A 20,563-nucleotide genomic window follows, 5' to 3' on the forward strand; every position below is an offset into this window, starting at 1 on the left:
TTTATCTGATAATTTCTTTCCTGGAACTTGCAGGGGATAACCATTTTAAAATCTTTAAACAGATAAGTCTTAGAGATTTTTAAAAACAATTTCAGTCAAACATGAATGCCACAGAAGACCTTGGGACCCAAAGGAAAAAATAGAGTCATTTTGATTTGGCTATATTTATAAAATGCTCTAGTTTTGATGAGCATTGTCTGTAAATTTGTAAGTTATGCTGCTTCTTGTTCAGTCAATAAGTCATGTTTGACTCTGCGACCCCAGGGACTGCTGCACGCCAGGCTTCCCTGTCTTTCACTGTCTCAGAGTTGGCTCAAACTCATGTCCATTGAGTCAGTAGTGCCCTCTAACCATCTCATCCTCTGCTACCCTCTTCTCTTTCTGCCCTCTATCTTTCCCAGCATCAGCATCTTTTCCAGTGAGTCAGCTGTTCATATCAGGTGGCCAAAATATTGGAGCACCTTCAGCATCAGTCCTTCCAATGAATATCCAGGGTTGGTTTCCTTTAGGATTGACTGGTTTGATCTTGCAGTCCAAGGGCCTCTCAAGAGTCTTCTCCTGCACCATAGTTGGAAAGCATCAATTCTTTGGTGCTCAGCCTTCTTTACGGTCCACCTCATATCTGTACTTGACTACTGAAGAAACCATAGCTTTGACTATACGGACCTTTGTCAGCAAAAAGCAAAACTTCCTTTTAGACCCTTAAAACTAGTAAACAAGGATTCTTACACACTGAGTTTAATGAAACAACTGATTTATATGTTTACTTGATTTTCCTCATTTCCTACTTTTGGCAAAAGGATTTCTTTAGCAACTGACAAGTGTGCTAATAGAAAGTGAGCGGAAGAGGATAGCAATTTCTCTTACTGAAGGATGCAGCCCAATGTCATATTCTATTACTGGATGTTAATGTCATGGATGGAGATCACTGAGTCTGAGAGAAGTAGAATTTGGCACAAAAATATCAATACTCATCTTAGAAAACATAAAATGACCATCTGTCAGCTGATTGTGTTGCACAGACTTTTTATGTTTGGAGAGGGAGTGTCTGGTTATGGCAGAGGTAGTGGAAATGAGTTCAAGAAATTAATACAACCTTGTAAATCGACTATACTTCAATAAAATAAATTTTAAAGCAGTTGTGCCTATGTAGACCAGAGTGGAAAATCTGGTGACCTGTGAGCTTCATGTTACCTGCACAGTGAGGTGTATTATTTGTAATGAATGCCTTTAGGAGAAGCCCGCCCTCACCCCATGGACATTCCTTACTAGCCCAGTAGCCACACCCCTAGCTTGGTCCTGGTTGGTCCAATTTAAATCTGTACCCCTGTTTCAGACATTCCCATGTTTAAACTGTGTATGTGCAAATCTGAAAAAGACCTGCGATGACTTTCTCTTTTGATGCCATTACTCTACATGAATAGGGTTTTATAGTTACAGAAGAATAGATTAACTTTTCAATTTCTATAGAATCTGAGTCCATAAATGTGTTTAAGACAATTCCTATTACTTAGTTCTTTCAAGAGTCAACTGGATTGAATTTCCCTTCAAGGAAGCCTGAGGATCCTGAAGTCTGATTTCAGGTACCCAGCTATAGGAACAGCATACACCCTCTCCCTCCCCACAAGCCATCCTCCCGAGAACCTGAAAGTATGCATGGGTGCACACACACATCTCTGTCCCAAACACTGAAAATAATTCTTTTAACTATTTTTACCATTAGATATGGAAAGTGAAAGTGTTAGCTATGCAGTTGTGTCTGACTCTTTGTAACCCCATGGACCATAGCTTGCCAGGCTCCTCTGGCTATGGGATTTTCCAGACAAGAATACTGGGGTGAGTTGCCATTTCATTGTTCAGGGGATCTTCCTGACACAGGGATTGAAGCTGGGTCTTCCGCTTTACAGGCAGATCCTTTATTTTTGCCATTAGAAATGGAAAGGTAAATTAAATGAATTTCTCAGCCACCTCTATAGGGTAAAACTGAGCGTACCAGTAGGTATAAGTGACAAACAGAGCCTTCCATTTTAATGGAACTCCATGAAATTCTTGAAGATTTCTCACGGAAGAGCTCATAAAAACAAGAAATGGAAAGGCTCTGTGGCTAATGTCAGCTTTGGATGTATTCCCAAATGTTAAACACATAGACACTGCACAGTAAATCACATCTGTCACTTGTTTAATTGCAGTTTAGAATTCTAAATAACATTTACCATTTTCTATTTTTAAGGAAGCCAATATCTGTTAAAATACTGTCTAAATAGTTAGAAAATATAGTCTCAAAACTCATTTATACAAATGAGTTAATAGCAAACACCAGTACATTTACAACTGGTAAATAACTAGTAATAAGGGACTAGTAGTATTATTATTACTAGTAATAAATAGTAAATAAGGGATTGCTATTTCAATATTAAATATTGCCTCGATGTATTTTAGGGAGAAAAACTGGTTTCCAATGCTAACTGTATCTAAAGTTGGAAAGAATGACCTTATAGAAGAATGTCTGATTATAATCTAAACATCTGTAATGATGACTGAGGCACATATCCGTGCTTGTTTTTGCTATATAGAGTCAGATTGAACATTCCCAGAAGCTTCATATTTAAGTGCAAAGAGTCACTATTCTAGATTTATAATGCATTACATTTGCTTTTATTTGCAAGTTTTAACAGCACGCATGCATGTATTTTTAGGAGTGTTGGTCTGTATGTACATTTTGCTCTGCCTTTTACAAACTAATGAATCACTTCCCCAACTAATGCATGTTTTAAGCAAATGAATTATCAAGAGAAAAGTTATAAATCCACACAGCTGAATAATTTGGAATTTACTCTTATGAAAAGTCTTTATATATACATAGTATACATAAATATATGTATATATGTATGTATGTATCTGTATATTATTTAACACCTCCTGGGTAGTAGATGTGTACTTAAGCATGGATTATCAGGCCACTGAAAACTGATTTTTTTTTGGTTTGCTTTTAATAATATATCAATGTTTCCAGCTATCCAATTGATGTTGATTATGTGCACACATGTATATATAATCTACATATATTATGATCTGCATAATCCTTAGTCTTTATTAATATTACAAAAAGCAAGAGACAGGACAGTATAGTTTATTTAGTAAGCATTCTAAATAAAGAAATTTATCTGTTCCCATTTTTTGTTATATAAAATAAGTTAGGTAAACCTTGCCAGCAGATTGACATTCAAAACACAAAACAAAGTCGCTATTTGATAGTGGTAACGCATCACAGTTTGCTTCTAGCTACAAGTTTTAAAGAAGTGCATTCTTTTTTAAATTGAAGTATAGTTGATTTACAATATGTTAATTTCAGGTGTACAACTGATTCAATATTTCTATATATTCCATTTAAAGTTACTATATACTATTGGCTATATTCCATATGCTGTACAGTGGTGCACAGTCTTATTAATTAAATACATGTTCCTTAAGGTGCAACTCCCTGAATTGAAAAGCTCAATACAGCAAACTTTTTCATTAACAATTAATCATATTCTAACTAATTAAACCAAAAATGATCCTCTTTTCTGATGGGACCCCAGATGATTTTCTAGGTTGTGAGATTTCAAAAATGAGCTCTGGTATTAAATTTGACTCTCTTCAAGTTTGTAGCCACTGTTAAGAGTAAAATCCCTTGTTCATTTAACAAAGATTTCTTTCCACTGTGAGCAAAGGCTTTCCCAGGCACTGGAGAAATAGCAAGTAAGCTAGACATCTTCCTTGTACTTTTATAGCTTATAGAAAGAGTAGTGTGGGGCTCAAGAATCCATAAAGCATATTTTCCACAGCTAAACATCAAAAAGCTAATGTCTGGGAAGAATAAAAAGATCATAAATTAATATTTCTACAAATTTCTTTTGAAACACTTCTTTGGGCTCTGTGCCCTAATTATTACTTCAAAGGTGTCGCTTCTGATTAAGATTTATTCCTAAATGCAATAATAAAATTCTAAGGCACCTCTGGTTCTTAAGTGCAACACTTTTAGTTCAAACAAACTATTAAAATTGATGGCAAGCAGGGCATCAGGTAAGGAATTTTCTAATTGGATCTTCTCTACTGATATTCTTTATGTGACAGAACTGGCTAAAATATTAAAAAGCAGATATACAGCCTTTGCAAAAAGAAAAAAGACCACATGTGCATACTCGTGTGTGTGTGTGTGTGTGTGTATGTGTGTGTGTGTGTGTGTGTGTGTGTGTGTGTTAGGGAGAGAGAGAGGGAAAGATATAGTGAGAGAGACAGAATCATTGTTTTAATCCTATTAGTTTTTGGCTTAAAATGTACAATATGCCTTCTGAGAATAATTCATCAACATAATTTAAATTGTATTTGTTTTTAAAGTAGAAGAGAAACACTTCTGCAAACATTACTGATGTGACGTTTGGAAGCTAACCAAATAACTGATTTCTACTTTGGCTGGAGAAGGGAAAGGAATGGAAAGCAGAAAAGCTCACTATTACACAACGGGAGACCTATCTGCATTCAAGATGCTCCTTAGAAATAGGAAATAAACTCTGATTCAGGCTTGTTTTCACCCGTTTTTCTCTCTGTCTTCGGTTACAAAACCAAACCCTCACCACTTCTTTCTCCAGGTTTAGTTCTTCAGCCATCCTCAGGATCTCCTGAGAGGAAGGCTTATTCTGTTCTCCAAAGTGTCTCTCCAGGGCGTCTTTAGCAGCAATACTGGGAGATGGGGAGTTGGCAGGAAAGAAGAAGGGAGATGATCAAAATCAAGTTAGGTTAAATTTCCTAAACATTAGTATTAGCATTAACGCAAAAAGGAAACCTAAAGACTCTGAAAACACCTTCCAAGCTCTTCAACAATAATAAATGTGAAGTTTTTTTTGAACATTTAGATGCTTGTCTCATGTAGGCTCCTTTTACCAGAGTCACAGGAAGAAATTAAGGAGGGCAACCCAGACATTGTTTACCCACTTTCTGCCACAAGAGGGCACTGACTTACTGAGAAGAAAATAATTTTGCATGCATTTCTAAATGTCCCCCAGAACTCAGGTTATTGAAGTGTTTAGTGTACAACTAACCAACCAAAACAAAACCTGTATTTTAGCAATTCCTCCATGAACCTCATGGAAACTACAAAAAGATAAATAAACAATCTGGCTTGAAGTGCTAGAAGTCACTTTGAACTTTAAGCAACTAAAATACTAGTGACCAGTTTTGTTAATTTGTAATAACATAGATAACATATTGACTTCCCTGGTGGTTCAGATGGTAAAGCATCTGCCTACAATGTGGAAGATCCGAGTTCAATCCCTGGGTCGGGAAGATCTCCTGGAGAAGGAAATGGCAACCCACTCCAGTATTCTTGCCTGGAAAATCCCATGGACGGAGGAGCCTGTAGGCTACAGTCCATGGGGTCTTTCCCGAAGCAAGACTTATGTCTAAACCGACAGTAGAAACAGCCATTCTTTTTAGCTGTGATTGTACAGCTTCTGTTTTATCCAAAGCCTGCAGAGCAAAACTGTTCTTGAATCAAACAATACGTATTTTTTCCATCAAATTTTAAATGTCCAGCTGTTTCTCAGCAGTACTTTATTGAATGTTGTGCTTTTTCACCTATCTTATTTTCTCAATTGGCTCTATTCATTTTCATGTTATATTGAACCTATATTATACTCAAATGCTCATTCCATTTAAAAATATCATTTTCTTCTCCACTAACTTTTAATATCTCAAAAGTATACCTGATAGTTGTTCTCCGTTTCCTTTTTCTTTCATTTGCACCAACTTTCTCATTGTATAAAGCTGTGTTGCGAAAACAGTGAATAATTACAAAAACAAAGCAGGTTTTTTTTTTTAACTATCAGATTTGGATTTAAAGTTTCTTTATAAAACAATACAAAATAGAATTATCATACATTTTTGTTTTAAATTTTGCAGTACACATCATTTTAGATTAAAAGCCCTAGGTTAAAATGTTAACACAGAAAAAAAGTACTAACTTTATAAATATTAACAGTTGTCTTTAAATCATACCCTATCTTTGTTGAAACAGTTGCTCTAAACGCTATCAAACCTTGCTCTTTAGCCAGCCTTGACATTAATATAAGTAAATAATTTTATCACATTAAATTGTTCATCTAGCAATTGCTTGTTATTCACTAGAAAGAACGGTGTGTGCGAATGGTCTGGCTACACTTATATTAGGTTATAAAAATGATTCATGAATAATTACTACAGTATATAGCACAGCAGGAAAAAACCTGGATACATTAAAAAGAATCATTTCACCACTTTACACCTTTGCCACATTGTGTAGAAACTTTCCCTATATATTTTATTCTCTGATTATTTACCTTCTCAATACCTTTATTTCTACACTTTCGCTGGCCTTGCTTTTCTTTATAGTGTGATGAAACAAGATACTTATTTTTCATGTCAAAGAGAAAAATCAAACCAAACTTCAAACCTCTCGCTTTAGCACAAATTCAACCGAGGGAAACCATTGTTTTCAGGTTAAAATATCACTGTTTCCAGAAACACAGCTTTTGTACCTCCTACTTGCTCAGCTTCCTCCAGCCATTTGGATAATATTGCTTTTAGTTTGCATGCATTCTTGAAGCTGAGCTGCAGGTTTTCAAATCGGCAGATAGTTGTTTGACTGAATTCAGAGCCATGCACAGCTGCCAGAGCTTCCCCAACATTTGTCTGGGTGTATCCTGTGAAAGAACAACAAAGGCCATCAGCTTCAGTTTTGCAAGAAACACTGATTTTGGTCCACTATTGTGTAAATGTGTGTATGTATCTTTGTCAACTATTAAATATTGCTTTTAACAATATATTTGTTGGCAATTTAGAATAACAGTAATGTTACTCAGTGTAGAATTGCCTGGTATTTTAAAAAATTCCTTCTAGTTAATAAGTTAATACTTTAGAAGTCAAAAGAATTCAGATAGGAACATCTGCCATTCATATTTAGCCAAACTAGATAAATGTGTTATACATACTTTGCAAAAATATATAAGAAATGTTTCTAGACAATATAGCATAGGTGTAAAGTAGTAAAATGATTCTTTTTAATGTATCCAGTGTTTTTTTTTTTTTTGCCACTGTGCTATATACTGTAGTAATTATACATGAATCATTTTTATAACCTAATATAAATGTAGCCAGACCATTCTTTGCAACCCCATGGACTATACAGTACATGGAATTCTCCAGGCCAGAATACTGGAGTGGGTAGCTGTTCTCATCTCCAGGGGATCTTGCCAATCCAGGGACTGAACCCAGATCGCTTGGAGAGCAGGCACATTCTTTACCAGCTGAACCACTGGGAAGCTGAAGAATACTGGAGTGGGTAGCCTATCCCCTCTCCAAGGGATCTTTCTGACCCTGGGATCTCCTGCATTGCAGGTAGATTTTTTTACCAGCTGTTCTACCAGGGAATCCTTAACACACACTTTAGAAGACATTTAAAATTTCTCTCTAATCATTATTATTAGGCATCTGTTGAAATATGCTCAAAATCTATAGATATTAAAATATAATACGTAAAATACATGGTGATATATCAAATATTTTTATCTCAACTGTAAGAGTGAAAAATTCAACATGTTGAAGTTACCAAATAAAACTAAGAACTGTGTTTACTTTCCCTAAAAGCATGTTTATTATGAGACTTTGGTCACACAACATTTTATGTATATCACCAAGCATTTATTATATCATTTGGCAATGCTTCTATCTCCAGGCAAAAAGTTTTCATAGATTGTCTCAAACATTCTCAGAATATAAGTTGATAAATGTCATCAATGTAGAATTTGAAACACTCACAGTCATATAAAAAGTAAATTGAAAATAAATGTTATAAAGATGCCTACTGCTGTGTTTATGACAAATAGTAACTACATATTAATTCAGGGCCCAAGGCTATATACCTGTATGCATAAAATGATTACATATGATGCCCATCAATTGATATCATTAAAAGTTACCAATGGCTCAGTCCACAAATGCAGAAGTTTGTACTATGAGTTCAATCCATTAAAAATATATTTCATGCATTTAAATCAAGGTTAATTATTATGATTATTTATATTAACACTTCACCCTAGAAAGTGAGCAAAGGCTATGAACAGATCGCTCACAGAAAAGGAATTACAAATGCCTGTCCAACACATGAAAGAACTTCTTTCACTCTTCACTCATAAGGGAAATTTAAAATGAAACTACTACTTTCATCTAACTGATTTGCAAAGGTCCAAAAGATTAATAGCATCTTTTCCCTTCAATAACTATTTTTTATTCTACATGCCAGTCACTCTTCCAAGTGCTGAGGGCATGCCATTAAGGAGAAAGCTAAAGGAAATAAACAAAAAACAAAAAACTTCTGCCTTAACAGAATTCATATTCTGAAGAGTGGCAAAGGAGATACTCATGGTGGCAATAAGATTTGTTAGAACTTACATAGAGACCAATTTGACATCTATTGAAATTACAAATACACATACTCTTCAATCAAGCAATTTTGCTTTTAACACTTTCCCTACACATATATTTTTATAGGTGCAAAATGCTATTTATGAAGTTAATCACTGCATCATTGTCTTCAGTAACATAAGATTGAAGACCATCTAAATTCCATCAGTAGGAGACTGGTAATATATTCATAAAATGGAATTGAGAGATGCATTAAAAAGAAGAGTTCTCTAAAAAACTAATACTGAAAGCTCTCTAAAATAGTCAAATGAAAAATGTCTATATGAAGAAATACATGAATTGGCTTATATGAATATGCATAGAATAGAAGGATACACAGAAACTAATAACATTGATAAACAGGAAGGATAAGCAGAGGGATACAATTCACACAGCTTTTTAGCCTTTGAATCACACAAAGGTATTAATTCAAATAAAACAAAGGTATTTCTGAACTTATGTTTGAAAAAGAGGCCATTAATTTAGAAATCTATACATTTTGGCTGCTAAGAATTTAGAAGGAAGTGAAGGTTTCTGTAGGTTTTCATAATTCAAGTAACTTACATCCACAGTAGAGATGTAGAATGAGAATTGTCTTGGATTTCTGAGCAGCGTGTAAGACATGAAACAGTAATAGCGTAAGACTTTGCAGATGGGGTTGTGTGTCCCACAGCTGTTAACAAGCACCTACCTAGCTTAATTCTTCTCACTTTAAACTCATTGGCAAACTTTTCAAGTTCTCGAATTTCTGGAGAATCCATGTCTATTGGCTCTTCAATCAATTTGCTTTTCCGCCTGAGCTCCTGCTTGAAATCAGCGGCAGTGGGATCCTCTGAAAGGAGAGGCTGATGCATGGGAGGAAAACCATGACTCAGCGTGTGGTCAGGAAACTTATAAAGACAAGGGGTTAAGCTCCCTGTAACAACAAGAAAAGGACCATTTGTAATTATCCCTCATTTTGATACATGGAAAATTTTGGCCCATCAGATTGTTCTGTGAAGGCCAGTCTCAGTTCTAAAAGGTTACCTGACATTCAGTTTTCTGAAGTAGAAGTCAGTGTAGCTTAGTATAAATGGAATCATTTTTTTCCACCTTCCTGGGAGCAGCGAAAACAAAGATAATGCAAAGCCAAAGGAAAGAACCAGGGACTTGCAAATAATTTAAATAGAAATAAGCAAATTTCAAAAAAGTGTGAGTTTTTCATCAATGTTTTTCTCTTAAAAGACATCTAGGGACTTCCCTTGCGGTCCAGTGGTTAAGACGTCATCCTTCCAGTAGAGGGGGCCTGGGTTTGATTCCTGGTTATGGAATTCAGCCTGGCTCCCCAAAAAAACAAACAAAAATCTATTCATCTGTTATTGTGAATCTGAGGTTCAACTCTACCAGAATGTATATTTTGATCTCTATTTTCTTAATTATAATCAAGGTGTATGTTAAGTGCTCTGCTGGGAAATTTTTATAGCATTGAAAAATTGATATTACAGCATTAAGAAATCCAATGTTTTATCAGTAAATGCTTAATTAGGTAAAGGCAGGTAAAAAGAAAATTATGAGAACACAAAATACATTAATAAGGTTTAAATAGATTTAATGGTAATGATGGATGTTGACAAAAAGTAACTTTTAAAGATCTATTAGAAGGTCAGCAACAAGATTCTTAAACATATACTATGATGGAATCATTTCTTGATTACTATTTAAGAAGAAAAAGTAAATGTCAAGGAAGGGTGCAATTCTAGATATGATACATAATCCCTCATAAATGATGAAGCATTGAATCCATTGAGTTAGTTAAATGAGAAATCTCAAAAAACTACATGATTTAATTGTTTAATTGCTTCTAGATTTCATTCTTCACTTGGAAAGAGGAGACTGTCTCAGTCAGGGAATATGGGTGACAGGATGGTATAAGCTAAATTCCCACACATTTTATTTCTGTTTTCTTCAGCAGTATATTACATTTTTATTCCTAAGGATTTCACTTTATATTAAATGACATGGGTATAACTAAGACATTTTGATATAAATAAAATATTCAATAATTAATCATTTTTCTTATGAGTATAAATTAAATTTAAATGACTATAGAATATAGGCAGTAATCATTCTTAGAAACGTACTAAAAAATACATCAGTTTTATGCTATTTATAATTTCTCTATAAATACAGTCAGAAATCAGACATGAGTAATAGTGTATTTTGCCAGAATATATAAATCTTAAATTAATATATCAATATGTAATGAGCAAAGAATATTGCAAGTCAGTAAATTGTTGGCTCATATTATTTATATGAGAAAATATAATTTTGAAGTGTACCCCTATCCAGTAGACTATTATTTTTCTGAAACAAAATACATACAAGTGAGAAATTAAGCAAAATATCATGAAATAAGTTTAGCTGTTTCACAGATATAAAAAATGTACAAAAAGAAACTATTTCTGTCTAAAGCAATTCATATTACTTTCAAAAATCAAAACTATCCAGTTTTTGTTGTTGTTGTTGTTAATAATCCACTTTTTGCTTTAGTGGGTGGTACATTGAATAGACCAGTTAAAATTTTAAAGAACAATTTTATCAATTTTTAATTTATTACAAAATTCAATTTTTAAAATGTTTGTTACATTTTAACAAAGCTTATTTTTGGCCTAATATTAGTTTTAGATTTCTACTAGTTAAGTAAAATACTAGTATATAAAAAATGTATCACCTTTATGTTAACATTTACTTAATATTTATCTAAGGACTTTTGCTTTATTTTCAGAGGAAAAAAATGTGTATTTTTTAAATCCACAATTTAAAATCCATATAAAAACAAATAACTTTCCTTGGGTGCTAAGATGAATTCACTATACAATTGAAACTAGAAGTGAAGCCCAGTGAACACCGCAATAAGCCACATCAATAATCAGTTCATTTTTCAGGTAATCTGTACTCAGGAAAATCAAATGACTCAAGGATTCTGCATCTTAAATATATTTGGCCACATCAAACAAATGCTTTCAAACAAAAGATGCGTTCAAACAAAGGATGCTTTCAAACGAAAGTATTATAAGTATTTACTAAAATATTGGAAGTGTGCCATCTCTATTTATGGAAAGATTTAAAGCTAGTGTATACATTATAAATACTCTGGAGAAATGGACATTTAGAAAATGAATTTGAACATGAGTCCATAAAGAGTACACAAGAAATACCATGTTCAAAAGTTTGGCATCCAGAGGAGAAAGGAAAACACAATGTGTGTTGCATTATTTTTCATTAACTGAAAGTATCCACAATTATCCACAGGGACACAGTTTTCCTGAAGCTAATGTTAAACAGAAATTTGGGACAGTCACAAGCACAGTCAGACAAACTGATTTCTATTATATGATCCTATATTTGGGGGGAAATGGGGTTTGATTGGTATGGTATATGTGACAAGGTATTTTAAAAGGTTTTTCTAAAGCCTGGAATATTAAAAAGTCAGGGTTTGAGCACGGAGAGAAAAGATGCAGAAAGTTGTGTGCCGCAGAAGTTTCATGAATATTTTCCAAAACACTGATAAACCAAACTTGTCTATAAGCCTAGAACAAGTGCACACCTAAATAGCTTTGAAGGGTTTGTACATTCTTTACAGTCCAAGATGGATTTCCACTCTGCAGATTAATCCGCCATAGCCTCTCTGAACTGCTCTGCATGGACTTCTGGACAGCAGAGGAGGGAGAGGAACAGAGGTTAAGTCTTTGAAAGCAGATCATGGGAAGCTGAGGTCCAGCGCGCCTTACAGGCACCTGATTCAAGGTCCCATGATACGGGACAGACTGCTTTTCTGCAGCACGTGGCTCAGCTAGATGCTAACTGACAACATCTCTGAGGTTGTGGGCTAGAAGCTTTAAAAGAGCAGACAGGGGAAGCAGAAGGACGCAGTAAAATACCCCCACCTTGCTGTAGATATGCACAGCAAAGTTCATTTAAATATTTCCATTTATTTTCTTTGTTTACGTTCATGCATGACAATGTGAAACAATTCATAAATTTGAACTGTGATTTTTTTTCTCATTTGTGCATTGCTGCATCCTATCCACATATAAACAGGTCTTCTGCCTAGTTCTGTAAATTAGGTTGATTTGGAGCACAGCCATGGCCATTTGATTACAGATTGCCTGTGGCGGCTTTTGAGTTGTGAATTTGAGACAGATGCTACATAATTTAAGGAAAATACACAGTGTCCATGCTACTGCAGGCGCCTTGAATGATCCAGAGGCAAAAGATGGTCAGAATTACTTCTTCCCTTAGTGTCAACACATCCAGAATAAGTGAGGCAAAAATAAAACTAAATAAAACAAAAAAGAAAAAAGGAAATAGAAAAAAGACAAGAACGAAGAGATGGCCTCCAAAGTAGACTGTTTTCCTATGTAAATGTGAAACATATTTCTGGTACCTTTTGTCCTAGCCCAGGTGCAAAAGACACTTTTCAGCTATACTCATCCTTTATTCGTATTATCTACATCTCATTAAAAAAGAGCATTCATCTCCTTGAATAATTTTCCAGCATCAGCTATTTTGCTTTCCTCTTAAGATCAGTTTTTAATCAAGGACTCTTACTGTACATCTTGGGTGGCCATCATGACGCATAACCTTGCTGGGTTTAGCAATCATTACAATGTAGCTGATTGGCCCAGTTTACACAGGATAGTGGACAAGGTACACAGCTCATTAAGTCTGCTTTCCAACTTTCACCCAGCTTTACAAATGAGAACAGACACCACCTTGTATACCCAGAAATCAGAATTTTGAAAGGTTTTTGTTATTAGTTTTCTTTTGTGTTTATCTAGAAGAGATTTGTGAATAGTATTTGTAATTCCCTCTTTCCTATCATCCATCCTGTAGGCTGTTGAATTATTTAAGTACTTAGGAGAGAAGAGACAGAAGAAGAAATTTAACTACGAATGTATCTGAAGAGAAGATCAAGGAGAAAATCAGGCTGAGCTGGTAGAAAGCTGCCACAACTCAACTCCGATAGAGCTATGTATGGTACCCATCTCAACTTGGATGTGAAGAGACTAACACTTTGAGATGCTCATTTGAACGAGATTTATAATTAGCTCCTGGTGTGGCTAATTCATTTCACCCCACCAATCATTCTCTTTGATATCCCCACAACTGGACTATGAGGCACAGAGGATTCATCTGATGATTAGAATTCTTCCTACCAACCTTAGCTTAAAATATGAGCTGTAGCTCTTGCTTTCCAGTGGGTTATTAATTTAATGAAATGCTCAGACTAAATATAAGCATCAGAGTATAGGGATAAAATAACCATATTCAAATAAAGTAATTTCACACCCTTTGAAATATGGCTCTTTCTGCAGCTTCTCTTTTATATGGAGTATGTGACAATGCACCTTTGTTGTTGGTGATTAGACGCTTCTGTGGATTGTGTGGAAGTGGCTGATTTGATGAATGCCTGAGACTTCTCAGAAAATTCAAATGACATTACCAGGTTTCTCTTGTGTATTTTAAACCTTTTCTGAATTCCTGAATACTTCTGAATCCCTGTGTTTTATAACTCAATTTGTGTAGCTTCTCTGGGGATGACAGCAGAAAGGTTCAGATTCTCTGAGATTTAATCTGCCGTGATGCAAAGGCTAATACTGAATATATGTCAAAATAGTGACATTGTAACAAATTACAAAGCACATCACATTTTAATGATCTCCCTCTCAAAAATATTCAAATATAATCTCTATGTTTGCCATGGTGAATTTTTCTTTCAGCAACAAAATATATGTAATTTTGGGTTAAGACTACAGCGATACCTCTAAAGCTTAGGACATCAATTTTTTTTGTTATTATCACCAACCAGGGCTTTGAATCATTTTAAAAGGTTTTTCCAAAGACCTCTCCTTTTTAACTTTTAATGAAGATGAGAGTTTGCTGAGGGCCTGCTGAGGAAACCTGGACCAGCACAACCTGAGTTGCCTGTGGACTCTCATTGTGAACCTGGGCTTGTTATCTGCAACCCTGGAAACGGGAGGGATGTCAGATTTCTCAGGCCAGCTGTGAACTCAGCAGCTTCTACCTAGATCTGGTGTTCTACCTAGATCTCACAGTGTTTGGTCTGAGGGCTAACCTCCACTCATTGCTGCCCCCTGCAGGGTGCAGAGTTGACTTAATTTGCACCTGGGTTCCTGGGAATTACTGTGAAGGAACAGCAAGGACTCTCTCCTCCAAGAAAGAGTAGCGCATGTCTATGAGCTCGTCATTTCTTGTCTCTGTAATCCAAGTGTGGTGGAGGCCACAGAAAGCATTTGACCAGCAGCGCTAGTGGCTAAATGCACATTATTCTACTATTTTTATAATGAAAGTAGTTCATCTTCAATGAGAGATCCTCTCATTAACCATGGAAACTGATTAACAGCTAAGTACACGAATCATAAATGGTCCGTTTTCACAGAGGAAGAAAAATATGACTTTCCTTATTTTTTAATTATTGAAGAGAGACATTAGGATTTAAAGGTAACCATTAAGAACATCAGTTTTCACTTCATCATAAAGGTGAGGATATGAGTTTGTTCAGAATGCTTTATAACAGAATGTAGGGAAAGCTAATTTGTTCTGTAATATATCATTTTAAAGTTTTAATGTTTTATTTAGTGTTAATCTGAGAAATTTTTAGAAATTAAAGGTTGGTGAAATAAATTCTTTGTTCAATTTAATTTCAAATTTATAGGCATAAATCTATGTTTGATTTTTTAAATTACCTATTTAGATAACAACTATCACAGAAGCATGCACACACACATTTATATTTTTCACATAGAACATTAGTAGTTTATTGTCACTGAAATTATTTCTTGCTGCAGAAATAAAAGATTAAGAGATTTCTGAATAATTTCTGTGCACAAAAAAATTACTGTATAGCCATAGTCTAAAATTAAGTCATAAATTTTGTGATGAGTGGATCTCTTAGGTCAGATTTTCTTTTCCTTAAGAAATTTGCTAACAATACCTTCATTTAAGTGTCAACAAACAAGATAGTTTATCTTGATCTAGTGATGCTTTCTTTATCCAGAGGGAAATAAGTATGTAACTTATACTATTTCAGTCTTATCCAAGACTCAGAGCATCTCAGACAGGGCTGCCAAAGATTCAACTATTGCTAAAGCAGCTGCAAATCTCTCTTAGCCTTCAATGTCTTATTTATCTTTATAGACCAAATGGCCAAAAGAAATACTGTGATGAGGAAAATGCTCTATAAGTTAGTCTGTCTGCTTTGGTAGCCACAAAAGATTATTAAACACTTTCCTGTTTTATTTTAAATTCAGGAACTGAAGGAACAGCCAAAATCTCAAGGGAAATGATGACTATTAAGTTCCGTACCTCATAATCATTAACCCTGTTGGTATGGAGGCGGGCAATGAAGTGGTCATTTAAAGATTTTGCTGACTTGCTTACTGTTGGCAACTGAGGAATTTTAAATCTGACCTTATTTTAGTTAATTTACTTTTAAATTTAAATAGTTACATAAAGCTACCTTATTATTACTGGAGGCAAGCCCACCAATGGCATAAAAAAGTGACAATTAGCAGTTTGGCAGCAGAGAATTAGAATAAAAATCATACAAAGCAAACACAGGAGTTAAGAAGCATAGCAGTTCATTTCAGACTTGTAGAGAACAGCAGTGATCAGGTATAACCATTATGATCTCTGAAGGTGTCACAGATCAGGGACCATTATAGTAAGTGGTGGATTTAGCAGCAATTTCTAAGGTTAGGAGATCTGAATTTCATGATACACTCTGGTCAAGATTCCCTTTGACCCAGAAAATGCATCCAAGCGTCCCCAAACTCAATCTTACATGTAAAGACAATTTTTCTTACCTGCCATCACGCCATAGGTCGATGACTGGTTTCCGTAATGACAGGAAGGAACAGAATAATGAAGTCCTGTTGCTGCGTTTCCCAATGTTGCCACCACAAAACATGTGCACAAACATTTAGGAGTTTGGATCAAAGACAAAATAGACGGGACTGGTAAGAAAATGTATGAGGATTCAAGACACATTCGTTTCATTTCAAAAGTACACATTTATGCTATTCTTAAAGTTATATGCCAATAATTTGTTCTCATTTGGGGGCAGTTCTCTGATGAGTATGCTAAAACTAGGAGTTGAAAATTTTCCCAAGTAATGAGTTCATGAATCATCACAGTGGACTAAAGCCTTCATTAATTATATCCAGTGCTCTGGGTTGGCGTGACTGACCAGTTTTAACCTTGGGGGCTACAGTCCATGAGGTTGCCAAGTGTCGGACATGACTGAGTAAGCACACGCACACTACCAGAAGCTGCAGAATTTTTGCAGGTTTCACCCAATGTAGACATTGCAAAGAACTGACCAGAGGATAGTCTCTTAAAATTCTCATATAACATGGTACTATAAAATTGTCTCTTTCTGGAGCAATGAATGCAGAAATCAACTCTCCATCTGTCTTTACTTTTACTTCTGCTTATTCACCTAGCAAATTTCTTCCATCAAAGAGGAAGTGGCAGAGCCACTAGCCTTTTATTGGGTATGATCATAAAACTCCATTAAATTCAGAGGCTTACAAAAACTCTGTGACAATGTACAATGTATTTAGGCTGATACTGAAACCATGAGCTTGTAGATTTTCTGCATGCACACAATTAATTGAATAATTCTAATGATGAAGCTGGTCAAACTAGAGGTTTATAAAGGTTGAATCCAGCATATAATTTAACTTCATTTGGGCTTCCCTGGTGGCTCAGAGGTTAAAGCATCTGCCCGCAATGCGGGAGACGTGGGTTCGATTCCTGGGTTGGGTAAGATCCCCTGGAGAAGGAAATGGCAACCCACTATTCTTGCCTGGAGAACCCCATGGACGGAGGAGCCTGGTGGGCTATATATAGTTCACGGGGTCGAAAAGAGTTGGACACGACTGAGCGACTTAAAAAATAAATAAATAAATAAATAAATAGCTACAAGTATCACTGAATTGAGGTGTACTTTGAAATTAAATTTGAATTATTTAACTTTTATCAAGCTTTCAACTTGAATTACAATGAACTGCTAACAATAAAATCACTAATCAATGTTTTCTTATGTATCTTATTTTTTACTTTTCCCCATTATATCCTGAATAGAGTAGTGGATTTTCAAAAATATAATTGTGTCTTCTTGAATAATATGATATTAGAAGATATTTATAGTCCTTCTTGAAAATATGTAGTCTATCAATTAAAGACATAAAGTAAAACATTTTCTCTAACTATAACTCATTTTTAATATTTTAAAGTATCTGTATAAATTTTCATTTTACAACTGACACATAGAACTGAAGTCATTTTGTGTTATAATGATTTCTATGCATTCCAAAATTAAACAAACATGAAACGCATTGAATATCCAACTGCTTCTCTCATTATGCTGCTGCTGCTGCGAAGTTGCTTCAGTCGTGTCCGACTCTGTGCGACCCCATAGACGGCAGCCCACCAGGCTCCCCCGTCCCTGGGATTCTCCAGGCAAGAACACTGGAGTGTGTTGCCATTTCCCCCTCATTATAATCATTTCTAATTCTTTACCTAGACAATTAGATCTATATGATTACAATTTGATGGAGAAATTATAAAATCAGTGCTATTGCTATTTAAAACAATAACAATAGACATTTAGGACATTTTTACTAATTATGATTTTTTTTACTTCCAAGGTTTAAATTCCTTTTGTTTTGCTGATTTGGGGAAGTTGTATAAATGAGAAACTAATTTACTAGATACATTATTTATTTAATTTTATTTATTTTAAAGTAAATAGGGTTTTGAGCTTAAACCTGCTTAATTTTAACCTCAATTCCAATTTTTATTCTAGCCAAATACTATCCACATACAGTATATTATGCAAACAATGCGTTATCCATCTCATTCTCAATCTATTTAAACGTCCATTATTTAAAATACACAATTAGCTATGTGATAATTGTATGGGAAGACTCCAGGAGATAAGGAAGGACAGGGAGGTCTGGCATGCTGCAGTCCATGGGGTTGTAAAGAGTTGGACATGACTTAACGACTGAACAATACAACAATATGTGATAATTGTTTAAATTTACTTATACCACACCTCTTCGTAAAAATACTTTATTACAATTTTTTAAAACCATGTTTGAGGATATTTGCATCAATATATGTTTAATTAAATTCTAAGACTCTTCAGTAGATAAAAACATCTCTATATTAGTTATTTTCCCAAAATCTAGATATATGATCTTCATATACTTGAAAATTCTGTTGAAGATTAATACCAAACTTACATATTACTTTCAAAGCTGCTTAATTTTATAAAATATAAGGCTAAAATATTTTAAATTGGCATATAAATGTATCAACTCAAATTAATTTTTAAATTTATAAAATTTAGTTCATACTTAAATTGCTTTACAAGTGAAAAGTGTTATTTAACAGACATTTACCCAAGACATTGTTTATTAATCAAAACCCTTTGTTACTGAGTAAAAAGTGGACACATTAACAAAACATACTTATTTGCTTGGTTGTGTTTGAGACAATATATTTGAATTAATTTTAAGTTTCATCTACGAAAGTTATATAAGAAAATATAAAAGCTTGGTTAACGGTTGAAATCTCTTCAGAACTAAATTTTGAAAAAATTCAAATCAGTTCATGGGTTCTAAATATTATATTGCCTCTAGCCTAGATGAGAGAGGAGTTTGGGTATAAATGGATATAGTATATGTCTGGCTGAATTCCTCTGCTATCCATCTGAAAATATCAAAACATTGCTAACCGGCTGTACTCCAATATAAAATAAAAAGTTTTAAAAATAAACAAATAAATATTATACTGCCTCTAGACTTGATTTCTGAGTTTTTAGTTATTCTAAAGAAGTTAAGTGTATTTAAAGTGAAAGTGTTAGTCGTTCAATTGTGTCCGACTCTTTGCGACCCCATGGACTGTAACCTCCCAGGCTCCTCTGTCCTTGGACTTCTCCAGGCAAGAATAGTGGAGTGGGTTGCCATTCCCTTCTCCATGGGATCTTCCTGACCCAGGGATCAGACCTGGGTCTCCTGCATTGTAGGCAGATTCTTTATCATCTGAGTCAAGTGTATTTAAACATCTAATTATTTTATTCTTTGAAACACACTGTTGTTGGTATTAGGAATCATTCAGTTGTGTTTACTATGAGGTGTACGGCATTTTTTAGACATGGTAATAAATGTAATCTAAAAACCAAATAAATCTCTAAGATGAAAAAAAAATCACCTTTTAAATTATTTTACATTATTTCTTTAGTTTAACACTTTATCCATACATATTTGCATAGAAATAGTTTTCAGACTCCTGTTTACTTATATAGAAGACAGATATTTATAATAAAATCAACAATACTTGAAATTACTACACTTACTAATATTTCTTGAATATTTTCTTAGGCATTTTGGCTTCTTTAATATCCTGAATATTTAACTTAATACACATTAAATTTTTTTTTTTTAATGAGATTCTAAACTAACAAGATTCAAAGCACCCATCCTGACATCTTAAGGTGCAGCCGCGTGTAGACTGTTATAAAGTTAGTACCTGTGGACATCACGTTGGTGGCGTGGTTGGAGACCGGTAGGCACTCCGCAGCACTGGGATGCATTATCAGAGGCAGAGTTGCAGAAGACTCAGAATTCAGAGGTATAAAGGTATCAGTCGAAGTAAAAGGTTGGCAACTCATTCCCACAAAAGAATAGAAAACGGAGAAGAGGTGCCACTCCTCAAGTCAGTTTTATTATATTACCATCTCAAAGGGCCGTTTCAGATCTCACTACCTGCATATATACATCAGGGAGGCTCTGAAGCACCAAGAGAGCGCATGCTGGTATTTATACTGCAGGGAAATCCCTTTATACATGTTAATCATCTTTTCCCAGGGGTATTGCTTTATCAATCTGGACAGTCTTCCTTCTTACCCAAACACAATCCATGCCCAAGAGGGGAAGCTGGTTCTTGGGTAGGGAATGAAGGCAAAGGAGAAATCTGAAACTTAATTTGACGACTTCAGTGATTCAGACCT

General features: G+C 34.7%; 1 protein-coding gene across 2 annotated transcripts; it reads right to left on the reverse strand.

The window, feature by feature from the left end:
* Positions 1-4,511: 4,511 nt before the first annotated feature.
* On the reverse strand, positions 4,512-20,224 carry POU1F1 (POU class 1 homeobox 1). Of its 2 annotated transcripts, none has more exons than XM_069578821.1 (6): positions 20,083-20,224; positions 16,347-16,418; positions 9,170-9,394; positions 6,555-6,719; positions 5,745-5,805; positions 4,512-4,722 (listed from the first exon to the last, which is right to left on the reverse strand). In XM_069578821.1, the coding sequence occupies exons 1-6, from the start codon at positions 20,222-20,224 to the stop codon at positions 4,512-4,514; spliced, it is 876 nt and encodes a 291-aa protein (XP_069434922.1). The 2 variants fall into 2 exon arrangements, with proteins under 2 accessions (XP_069434922.1, XP_069434912.1); XM_069578811.1 differs by having other exon boundaries at positions 16,347-16,496.
* Positions 20,225-20,563: the final 339 nt, after the last annotated feature.

This window comes from Ovis canadensis, chromosome 1 (genome assembly GCF_042477335.2).
Source record: "Ovis canadensis isolate MfBH-ARS-UI-01 breed Bighorn chromosome 1, ARS-UI_OviCan_v2, whole genome shotgun sequence".
NCBI lineage: Eukaryota > Metazoa > Chordata > Mammalia > Artiodactyla > Bovidae > Ovis > Ovis canadensis.